The sequence below is a fragment of the Athene cunicularia genome (genome assembly GCF_003259725.1).
Source record: "Athene cunicularia isolate RWA chromosome 7 unlocalized genomic scaffold, athCun1 chr7_part1, whole genome shotgun sequence".
Taxonomy (NCBI): domain Eukaryota; kingdom Metazoa; phylum Chordata; class Aves; order Strigiformes; family Strigidae; genus Athene; species Athene cunicularia.
The window spans coordinates 26837841-26850370 of NW_020799107.1; the positions used below are offsets into that span (position 1 = coordinate 26837841).

Consider the following 12530-nt stretch of genomic DNA (forward strand, 5'->3'; position numbering starts at 1 on the left):
GTGCACATGCTAGACATTTATGCTGATTCTCTGAAAATTGACCCCTGACCATTTGTTTCATATTACCTTACTCCCCAACCAAGAAGACTACTGTTCTCTCATCTCGGCCTGGATTTCTCTAAGCACATCCTGAACTCCCCTATTTGAGGAAAATAAAAGAAAAAGAGAGGAAAAGAAAAAAGGGAAGAAGAATTTGAGGAAAGGGAGGAAAGGAAAAGCCAGTTGATATCTATAAGATGCAGGGATAAGACCAAGATAACTTCTGCATTAGACAGGGAAATGCCAGAAACAACAGGAATATACAGTTATCCTCATACAAAAAAAAAAAATCAGGGCATCAGGAGATATTATAGGTCACTGAGGAAAGCAGTTTCATGGCCATCTTCCCATCTTTCCCCACAGCCCTTCTGGAGCATAAAAGTACACTAGAGTTTGGTTTTAGGGCCTAGAACTACTCTGGTTATCCAGCAGCTTCCACATAGAAGCCTAGCAAGCAGTAAGCAAGGACTGTGCAAAAACTGTGGAGAAATATGGACTAGAAAATATCTGCACTGTGTTTTGGAGCAACCATGTGATACAGCATAGCACTTCCAGAGCAAAGATAGTAAGAAGTGGTCTGAGAATACATTATACCTGACCTAATACAGAATTTGCAACTTAGGTGAATAGTTTGTGAATCAGAAGTAAGCTTAGGTCATTAATACTTTAAAGTTACTTTTGGATTGGATCAGAGGAACAAAGGTATGATAGAGACTTCTTTTGTTTTTAGGATAAATTTTTCTTAATCTTTCCTGAAGTCTTGAAAAACATTGAAAATTATCGCAGCCTGGCATTTCAAATCATATTTAAGGAGCTTTTATGTTCCAAATAGTAACTATTCTAGTCAATGGGCTAAGTAGAAATTTAAGCAATTACTTTAAATGATATAGAGTATCTAGTGGACAGTAACAGCTCCTGTTCCAACCAGTTAGCAATTTACAATTTTAAATGCATCTTTTTTCAATTCAGTCAAATGGTGATTTTGTGATATGAATATGTTTATAGCATGAAGGTTTACATTTAATAATTTTAATATTTAATATTATTACATTATTTTTACATTATACAGTTATATTACGTTGTATATTATTACTATTTTATTATTATTGTTACATTTAATAATAGGGTTTTGTGTCTGCCACAGTGTGTGACAAATAATAAAAAGTAACATAGCTGCTTTTTTCAAAATACCCAAATCAACGGTCCTATGGTATGAAGTAACACTTTGCAAAAATCCTTAAAAAACAATTTGCTCTCCCTATGTGAATCTACACACAGAGCACAGACCACCATGCATTGTTTTAGGGTATCAGAGTAAAACACTAACAGGCTGCTTTTCTTAAAATTTTTTTAAAACAGATGATGTCAACTGCTCCTGCTAGTGGCAGAAGGGAAATTACTGATGTGATTTCTGATGTGACATTGTCTATATACAATAGATATACAAAAGGAAGATAGATGTGAGACAGCAAGTTGGAAATGTGGTTGTGTGCATAGGATCTTCTTGAGACTTCTTCCACCTACTGTGCAAATCACAGTCTGGGGATATGGCAGTGTATGAGTAACATGACTATAAGTACTTGTACTAGAATTGCTACAGTTCATCAGTTTTGATAAGAGCCATAACAGTGTGATTCCAGCAGCAGGAGCACTGGTCTATAAGGTGTAAAGGTTTTTTCTTCACTGTTTTGACCAAGAAGTTTATGTAACAGCCCCAAAAGGGATTAATCTCAGCTCCGTGCTCTTAAAACTGCATAGGAAATGATGTGAATTCCACTACCTTGGCACAAAATATGATTATTTCAGCTTTATGCAAAGGTGTTTGGGGATTTCATCTGAAGAGATTAAACAGATCAGGAGTCAAGCCAACACAAGAGAACCTACCATCTTTGCCTCCAGTCTTCTAGAAAGTAGTTTTCACTGGTAGACTTGTACTTTGTAGACATGCATGTTTAGGAATTTATCTTTGTCACTGACTCTTTGTACACTGAAAACAAGTGTTTACAATGCAAACACTTTATAGCCTTGATTACACAGCAGCATGGTGAATAGCTTTACACTGCTAATAAAAATGGATGCTGATGCCAGAGCCAGAGTTGAATTGAAATTCTTTACTTTGAATCTCACAGCCCTTCATGCTGTGAGTGACTGCTTTAGTAACAAGCCACAGGTGAACACTTCAAGAGTGGATAAAGCTGTGATCCTGGGGGTACTTTTGTGGCATTATACATTCACCCTACAGGGCACTTCATCTGTTGTATAATTATCTGTTCTTTTTTATAAATAGCCCCTAAGTATGGTAGGCTGGTTTAACAGAAGGATGGAGGAAGTGAAAATATAAGTGAGAAGTAATGAGGTGGCATTGGGCAGTTAGTATGGACAAAATATGAACATGTGAGCTGTTTTGTTGAAGTAAGCCTTGCTTAAAAGAAAAACAGGACGGGAACCTTAGAGACTAAATTCCTCTTTTCTTTTACAGAACAGGCAGCACCCAGGAGAGCTTCTCCAATTTGTTTTGCCAAAGTTCATCAGCACTGCTCTGGAGGCCTTTAAGAGTGGAAAAAAATTTTTTCCACCCCTCTGCTCCCTGAAGCCATTCAGTTTCTGGCTGTCTGTTAAGGCTTCCAACCAAGGTGCTAAACCATATCAATTGCAATGGCAGTGATTTTTTTTCTCCCTTTTCATGGATGTCTGCCCACCAGGAACTGGACTGAGACCAGCAGCTCATTTTGCATTGGCTGCTTAGCAGCTGTCAGATGGTAATGGTATCTGATCACTGCTGACCTGGGCCAGAATCAAATGTGTGACCCAGGGGTTTAAAGCCTTGGTATCCTATTAGCAATCTGAGCTGGCCCTGGCCCTGGCTTGGGAACTGCTTGAATGCAGACTGACTGAAATGAATGTCAGCATAGATTTTATTAGGGGTTTTCTGTTGCTCAAGTTAGTAGTGGTAAGGACAGGTAAGCAACTGAAGGAAGATTGACAGCTGAGACAATGCCAAATACAGCTGGAGCTGTAGATGTGTCCTTTTGTGCTTCATGCTGATGTCTTTTTTTCTAGACATGTTGCAGCCTCCCTTTTTGGAACGCAATGTTGTAGCCTCCCTACATGGTATGCAAAGACTCTTAGAATGGGTGTTTTCTGAGCCTAGTTAAAGGAGCATTTGTTTTTAATCCAGAAGAAACAGAAAATATTCCTTTGGATCTAGGTGTTCCTCAAGCACTGAGGAGGTGGCAGGAATGTGCTGTTCCAGGGTGCCCAAAAGGACCCCTTTATAACTGTTATGTTTTCCTCAGCCCTTGATGCAGTCCGATGTGGCACTATACAGAGTTTTTTGATGTTGATGAGGTGTTGTTCTGTGTCACTGTTGCTCATTATTCCTCGAATTGTTTCAGTTCCTTTCAGGTGTGGATGCCTGGTGCAAAATGTGCAGTGAAGGAGGCCTCCCTTCAGAAATGCAAGACCTGGAACTGGCCATCCATCATCATCAGACCCTGTATGAACAAGTAACACAGGCCTACACAGAGGTATGTGCTTTCCAAAGAATGTGAGTGTCTGTTAACTGATAACAGATATTTGACTGCATTTTGGAGCTTAGCGTTTCAAAATGAGATGGGTTCTGCTTTTCATTTCTTAAACTTTTTCAAAGGAGTCAGATCTAATCCCAGGCTGTAGGAGGTGACTCCCAGCAATCTGCTTGTAAAGGCACAACAGGACAAATCTGAGGGACAAACCCCATACAGAAATGAAATCTAGAGCGAGTGTTGGCACCCCAGAGAAGAGCTGCTTCGCTGCTTTTGCTGAACAGGATACCCGTTTAAGCCACCAGTAGCTTTACTTCTTTTGCTTTTGTTCTGTGAATGAGTCCTGGGTCTAGCACAGGTATGCTAATGGGAACAGAGGATGCCAAAGGCTTTTTCCTTCAGTATACAATATACAGAGATGTCAGGTCCTCATTATAACGAATGCTGCAAAAGACTGTGCTTTAGATAGAATCATAGAATCTGGAATAATTTAGGTTGGAAAGACCCTTAAGATTGTTGAGTCCAACCGTTAATGTAACACTACCAAATCCACTACTAAACCATCTCCCTAAGCGCCACATCAGATCTATTTGTATATACTGTTGTCAAATATCTCAGACCTAAATAGGGTATGTGTTATATTCCTTTAAAAGAGGGTGCCAAGGATGCTAAGATAAAAACATATTATCTAGCATTTTTTCAAAAAACCCACAAAAATCTTCACTGGCTCTTCCCCTATCCAAGCTGCAGCATGAAATAAAAGCTACTGAAAAACAGCCAACATTCAGTGCATCTGACTGTGCAGGACAGTGTCTGTGTTTAGTCCACTTTATTTTGAAAAAGGGCTGCAGGGCCTCACTGGTACCCTGGAAGGCTCCTTTTAGGAATGAGGCTAGTCTAGATGTTCACCCCAGGCATGGGCCGACTTCCAAATTACCCTGGGGGTGGGAAGTAATGTATGTTATCTGTCCTATTCTGTTATTCATTTCTCCAGGATGCAAGCTGGCTGGAAAGTAATCCACAGATCACCTGAATTCTTGGGTTTAGTTGCATTTCTCATTTCCCTGTACAGTTCTGTGCTTGACTGTCTTTCTGGGTATCAAGGAATTTTGCTCCAAACAGACCATAACAACTCTCCTTCATACTCAGCCCTTGCTCTGGTCATCAGATTCTTGGAAGAATCTATAGTATAAAATAGAAGAGGAAAGGATTTGCTAATCTAGGCTTGGTGGTAGGCACTCACACATACACAGTGAAGTTGTGCATATACCTTGGTGATGAATGTAAGGAATGTTAGATAGAAATCTTTTATTTTTCGAACACCTGCAAGAATTTGGGAGAGTAAGTCTGGATTGCAATCACAAAGGGCAATTCCTTGTTCATTACTCAGGCTTCTCAGGAACAGTGGATTGTGAGCAGGCGTAGAACAGTCCTGTTGACCTGTAGTTGCAACTGTCAATTTTATACATATACCTAGTTTTTTGATTGCATTTAAAAATTATTTCTAAAAATTAAGTCAAATTTGGATTAAATAAAAATTAATAGTGTTTGAAATTGCCGTTTTATCAGTTCCAATCTTAGTTTTTGTGAAGTGAAAATTAAAATTAATTTAAAACTCATTACTAAAAGCAACCTTTAACATGCATATTGCTTTTGCTCATGCTTCCTCAGAAAGCCACAACTTGTCATAGGCACAGCTGTTTAAAACATTTCTATATTATTTTACTAATAAGTATATTTCTAAACAGTATGTAGAACTGCTGGAAAGGTTACAGTCTGTTATCATGGAAATGTTCATCCCTTTTCCCATAGCTACATGGTGAGCTGAAAAGCCTCACGAGTCTTGCCTCCAATCCACATGCCTATTTCTCCAATCTAGATAATGCTCCTTGCCCATAGAAAATAATATTCTTCCCTCGGAGCTCTCTATGGTGGGGTGAAAATTGTGGCTTTTACTTTCCTTTCTTTTCCTGCAGAGTCATTGAAAATCTCTATTTCTATTTCTGTACTTCTAAGAGATTTGGAATAGAATGAACATTCCTTGAACTAACCATTTTATACAAATATTTAATAGGATATTAATTAACATGTAATAGGATATATGGGCCTATTTGGTTCTGTTACAGAGTATAACAAAACAGTTCAGATTCACTGCAGGAACCTAAGAAGAGATGCCCAAAGAATCTTAGGGAGACTCTTTGTTTTCCATCTTGCTGTAGATGTAGTTATTTGCCTTCTTTCCCTTATTGCACTTAGGTGAAACTCAGAAATAGTGGAGGCAGAATCATGGCCCTGATATGCAGTCAGCAGCTAAGCAATCCTCTGCTGTGCTATGCCAAGCTGCTGGCAGAACAAGCCTTCCTCCTTCTGAGAATCAAGTGGTGCTCTAGCCTTTACTTTGGGCAGAACAGTGGTGGAAGGAGGAGATACACATGAGATGTATGCCTTTGGCAGATTCCCCTCTTGAAAAAAGAGTTGCTCTAGACATCTCTAGCCAGGGTGTATTTAGTTGCTACACCAGTATTTTTAGTGGATGAACAGCAGGAGACAAACTTGGGACACCCCTGCTGAGGACTGTAATGATTTGGTAAAGGTAAGGAGGGAGAGAGGGAAAGGTTTTCTCCAGTCAGGCTTGAGCCTGGCTGATGGTCAGAGCATCTCGTTCACTGTGGCTTGATTAACTGTACTTTACTGTCTGTTCCTGGAGGCAGGATATATTTGTTCTAAAGACCAATTGTTTTTTCCTAGCGCAAATTGTAGCTGTTTCACAGATGGCACCATTAGTCTAGTCACTCTCAAGGCTTTGGAGGTCTTTCTGACCCACTACATAGGGTATCTTCAGATTTTAACTTACTCCCCAGCTACGTATACAGCATCCATGGAGATTACTCCACTAGTACAACAAAATCCATTTTTTGTTACACCCAGGGTCATATAACTTCTTACAGAAGCATGGTGATTTATTTTTGCTGTTACAAGGAGAACATGGAAATGACTGAAAGAGCACAGTAGGTAGCTTCTGCATTTGTGAAGCTGTTCCTTTCTTTTATGAAATCTGTTCACTGGTGAACTCTTGAGAGCACAAACCTTCTGTGCCTATTGATTGGGAATGCAGTAATATTCACAACAAAAATACTTTCAGAAAAGAAATTTTTTAAGCCAAAGAACTTCAGAGCTGCAGAAGATAGCAAATCCTGGAATACATATGTAATCCTTGCAAATACTGAGTACCACTGATTACCTGATTGTCATTGTGCTCCTTGCCATATAGTTACTCCAGCATGATGGGACAAGAATGTGAATTGGAGAGCAGAAGAACATTTCTAATAGCCTCTGATTTTTGTTAATGATTATTAGCAGGACAACACAAACACTTGAAGTCTTGCATTAATCTCTGGCTATGCAGAAAATAACTGGAGGACTATGTTCATCAGGGAGAAATCATAACTTGTAGTCTCTTAGGCTTTTTAGACAGAGAACAGGAACAAATTACCATGCAATAGATTAAAATCCTTTAGGCTGTAGAAGAAAAAGAGCAAGAGAGAATGCAGAAGCATACTTGCTTTTTCCCTTACATCACAAATCTGCGAGGACATTGTCCTGTCCCAGCTTCAGATGAGACAGGGACATAAAAGCTGTTGCCTTTAAAACAATCTTTTTGTTCTGCATCACTCCTACCACTGAGACTTTCTATTGTAGAGATCTTGTTGGCTGTATTCATGCACTAGTCAGCTCTGAAAGAACACTTTTTTGGTAAGATGACTGAATTTAGTCTGATCAGTCATAATTAATATAGTATACAAAATATTTCACCCAATGATCTGACCCCTCAAAATGGAAGAATTCCATGATTGCACCTCTGTGAGGGAAAAACCTGACATGCAGGGCCTGAACTTAGGAGGTGGTGTAGGTATGAATAGGTCTATATTATGGCACAAAGTTTCTGGAAAGTTGTCCTGAGTGAAGCCTATCTGTCATATTGTCTGTACAATCACATACCTCTTACTGGTAAACTTTTGAACCTTTATTGTTAGTCCTGCTTCTGCTGTGATTTCTATCAGTGTAAATCAGCAGGGACTATAATAAAAGCATTGTAACACCACCCAGGGACAGATTCAGACCAACTCTAAGCCTTAAAGGCCAGTAACAGGAACACAGTAAATTCATACAGTTAATTTAGCCAGTGCAGAGAGTGACTTTCTGGCCTAATAAGCTGCTCCTAAGTGTGTGCATAGACTTGGTTTCCTGTTCCCAGGGATTAAACTGATTATCTTCCCACAGATAAAATAGGATGTAGTATGCCTTGTCTCCTTCCCTGTCTAGAATCTGCTTCTTCCTGCCTAGCAGCTATTGCCACGTCCATAATGTTGCCAAGGTAACACCTGTGCCTCAGTGTTTCCTCCTAAAATCCTTCCTCATATCACCACTATCCACTACTCTTGGCGAGTACAGTCATTCCCTCTGTGACCCCAGAAGGCTCCAGCATGAGCAAATTGTTGCAGCTGGTCTTCAGCAGCAACTGAATTTGAGTATGGAAAGCTACTCCCTATGGACTCTCCAGTTATTTCCTGATTTAATTCCAAATTTCCCTGAATATTTAAAAAATCTCCAAGGATCTGCCTATGCCCACCTAATAGTCATAAATATGATGAGATTTGACTCCCACTTTTGCCAGTATAAATCTCAAAGGGTCTCTTAATTTCTCTGAATATGCACCAAATACACACTGCTACAACAGACTGCGATGTAGCATGGCTTGCCAAAAGACACAGGTTTGGGTATTAAAGGGTATTTGCTACATTTGAACAAGCAACTGATAATACAGTAATAAATGAGACTTGGAAATCCTTGAGATGTATTTTAAGTTTGATAATGTTCAAAACTGAAACTGGATGAAAAACATTCATTAAGCCATTCTCTGGCAAAATTGGTTATTGTGATTGCAGAGAAATAAAAATACTTTTCAGAAAATCTTGTCATTTCCACTGCAGTTTGTTTCAGAGCGAAAGGAGAAAAGTGGGCTGGGAGGAGCAGAGGGATTCTGACAATGTCCTCATTTACCATTTCTGTTGAACAAAATATTTTAACTTTAGAATCCGCAACTGAAAAATATTTCAAAAAGCCATTTTAAGAGAACCAGTGCGTGCACACACTTGTTAACAGCAGTTGGGTTTTTATGGTTCCATTTTTTTTTATTTTGCCCCAGCAATATGAAAGTGCTTCAGGAATGTTCCAAGAAAAAATCTGGCATTAAAAAATCTGGCATTCTGGCGTTTTTTTAATGCCCAAATGCCTTTGCATCTGCAAATGTTCAAAAAAGGTTACACATGTGCAAAGGACTTTGCATTTGCCAGCAAACTTTGTAGCCTACTGAAAGTGGAGACTATAGGTCTCTCTGAGTTATTTCTGGGGAAGAAAAGAATTATTATCATATACTAATTTATTTTTCACTGCCACTGAACGAAATACAGAATTGGAATGTCACACTTCTCAACGTATATACGTACATAGTAATCCTACGAAGAAAGGACTCTCCCTTATCATACAGAATATGAATGCCATCTGTGGTTTTCTTAAAATGCCACCTCCTCAGAAAAATAGGCCTGCTATTGCAAATGCCACCTGTCATCAACTAGTATACGTCAAGAATGTTCAGTGCCCGAGTGTCAGAATGTAATATAGTCTTGGGATCTCTGTCTCTGTGAATGCAATCCCAGCAGTGTGGTATCTGCGCTCCTGCTGAGTGACACAGCAGGCTCACTGGGAAGAAAAGGCAAGTGCTGAATGTGTAAGTACAAGTCAAAAAGAGATGTTAGGAGGTCTGTCTTCCTTTTTGACTAAAATAAGGAAAACACATGGGGAAAAAGAATCAGCTAGACTGTTCTCTGTCAGCCATTGGATGTTTAAGTATCAGTTCAGTGAAGTAGACCTATTTCTTCATTCAGGTGAGCCAGGATGGAAAAGCTTTGCTGGATGTCCTACAGCGTCCTTTGAGCCCTGGGAATTCTGAATCCCTCACTGCTACTGCAAATTACTCCAAGGCTGTTCACCAGGTGTTGGATGTGGTACATGAAGTCCTGCATCACCAGCGGCGCCTAGAGAGCATCTGGCAACACAGAAAGGTCCGGCTACATCAAAGGCTGCAGCTCTGTGTTTTCCAGCAGGATGTTCAACAGGTAACACCATTCCTAAAGTAGGTAAAGAATGGTCCTTTCTTTGCAGCCATGAAGATTGTTTGGTGACTCATGTAGAGGATATTGCCATAACCGAGATTTCACACGCAGCTCTATCTATGCTAGAAATATGCTAAAATCCTAATACACCTTTCAGTACCTCTCAGTTTCATGTTGGAATCTTCAATCAATCCACTGATTATTGATCAGTTCATTCCCCCCATGAACGTGACACTATTTTCAGTGGTTAATTTTTCACAAATGAGCAATTAGCTCTAGGTACTCTACTGTTCTTGAGAAAGTGATGTTTAATAGAAAAATTAATTTCAAGTATAAAAAGCAATTGAACTGTGGTGTATTTCACCTTCCTACATGAAAACAATATGGATACAAACCTTTTAATGGTGCTGTTTAGATGACCTTTGCATTATTACCACTTATGGAATCCACATACCTGTGCTATGAGTTTGCTGGCTCAAATGAGCTGCACACTGCAATGTGAGCCCACCTCACCTTGGTACAGGCTCACCTCTGAGAACTGAGGCTCCAGGTGAGTAACTTTTCTCTCCCAAAGGAATCCATTTGAATATTAGCACAACTGTAAGTGACAGTAATTATGAGATGCTACATTTGTAGCTGCCAAATATGCAGGTACAATCAACAGATGTTACAGGACTCTGCTCATTCAGGATGATGTGGTTTGTTCAAGGGCCCCATTACAGCCTGAAGCAGATGTTGGTAGCAATACGGTACTTGCTTTAAATGAAGAGGCTGAATGCTCTAATCATGTTTATGGAGCATTCTAATGTCCCTGGGGTTCTTCATGTCATTGCCTTCCTCCAAGTGAAAAATGAGGTAGAGACGGTGCAACAAAGCTGCCATGTGCAAACTAGACGTGAACCAGCAAGGACAGGAGACCGGCAACTTCTATTCAACATGCAAATTTGTGGTCCTGTTATAGTGCCATAGTTGAAGTGCACCAGCACAGACAGAACTGCAGCTGTAGATAACCCTTTACAAATCTGTATGACCATTTCTTTGGCAGTCTTGAAAAGTTTGCCAGAATTTCTACCTGCTCAGTTTTTCCTATAAACCCACACAGATATTGATACCATATATAACTACAACTGGGATTGAATGTAACAGATGCTTAATGTAAGCAACTTCACTTTCATTATGTGTCAGCAAATATACTGCATGGTAATGAAATTCATAAGCTATATATTAAATAGAGCATTCAGTGAGAGTACTCTGCAAACTAGATGAAGTTAATAAAATTTTAGGGTTAAAATCTCGAAAATCAAGGGTTGTAAATTCTGATTTACAGATTTATTATGCTTTTTCCAATTGTGGCATACAATGTCAATCCATATTATTTTAGGTATTCTTCATCCCCTAGGGTGATTTACACTTTTGTTCAATCTTTCCAACACAAACTTTTACATCTTCTGAAATCATTAGAAGTGTTTATGAGGTTCATTCATGAAACCCATTCAGACTTTTACTTTCCATAATTGTGAGGCAATGAGTGTGTCACTGGTTTTCAAAAGGCACAGGTCTTTTGTACGTACTGTGACTTTTGGTGAGAGGAAGAGAAACAAGCAATAAAAGTCACTAGAGTACAGTCACTTTAGAGAGTATTATTCTGTGTGAGTTCTGCTGGCAGCAATCTTTCCAAACTTTTCTCTTAATGGATGGTTATTATCTGGGAAGCAACAACTTAATGACAGACATGTTTCTGTCCTAGTACACACTTACTGGAAGCATCTTTTTGTCCTGCTTAGGAGAGAGGAAGAGATGAATCATTCTGTTCACTAAACATCTGTACTATTCAAGATAAATGCTTTGTAACTCATAAATGAAATTATCAGCTGAACAGAAATATGAAGTGTAGATTCCATGGGGAGGAGGAAGATATTTGAGTATGTTGATGGGTTTGGGGTTTTTTTTAAATAATCACCTCCTATGTATCTGTTGTGCAATTCCTATTACGTATATTTTGTTAAATGCCTATCAGTTGGCAAGTGAGCAGTCTACCTCTATGTTGTCACTAATCATAACTAACATTTATAATAATAATAATTTTCTGTCTTGTCAAAATTTAATAACCTTTAACAGAGTTCTTCCTGGTAAAGTCCAAAAAGGAAAGATGTAGGAGAACAAATCCTGACAGGAGAGCCCTTTTATTAGACTTCACTGTCTTCTAGACAAGTGATTATACAGTGTAGTTTCTCTGAGGAAGATGCTCCTCTTCCCTTTCCACCCAGTTCAAAATTGTGTTCCCTATCAGGATGTCTTGTGGCTCACTCTCTCTCCAGCTGTTGGCCAGTGCAGTAAAAGTCTGGTGAAAGATGATCTCCTTGTCAGAATTTACACTTCCTCACTGTGCATCTATACCTTTCTCTTCATGTCAGCTGTTCTATATCCATCTTGTCTTAAAAGCAGATGTGAATAGTGACAGGTTTTGTTGTGTTGCATGGTCTTAATACAGAATCCAGGATTATTTTGCATCTTCTCCATCTCCCATTAACAGCATTAATAGTTTTTGGTAAAGACACATCTCCAAGAAGAGTTTCTTAAGAATCTTGGAAGATCATAATTCTTCACCTAAGTACTCTGGTTAGTCTTGCAATATCAAGTGTTTATAGAGAGGTCTTGCAAAACCAGTTAGCTGGATGAAGGCTTTATGTAGGCCAAGCGTGTGCCTTTTGGACTAGATTTAAGGGTTAAGCTGTGTTAAACTCATATCATTCCTGGTGTATTATGCACCATTTGCAAGGCCAGACTACACGCT

The 12530-nt window shown here is 39.2% G+C and overlaps 1 protein-coding gene across 16 annotated transcripts in view; it reads left to right on the forward strand.

The window, feature by feature from the left end:
• The window catches only part of KALRN (kalirin RhoGEF kinase), a 360200-nt gene that overhangs the window by 80806 nt on the left and 266864 nt on the right, over positions 1-12530 (forward strand). For all 16 annotated transcript variants that reach the window (XR_003398843.1, XR_003398844.1, XM_026853030.1 and 13 more), the window contains exons 7-8: positions 3435-3566; positions 9509-9739. Coding sequence is in view for 14 of the 16 variants with exons in the window: in XM_026853030.1 (XP_026708831.1) it covers positions 3435-3566; positions 9509-9739 (363 nt within the window). In the remaining 2 variants the exon portion in view is untranslated. The remainder of the gene's footprint in view (positions 1-3434; positions 3567-9508; positions 9740-12530) is intronic.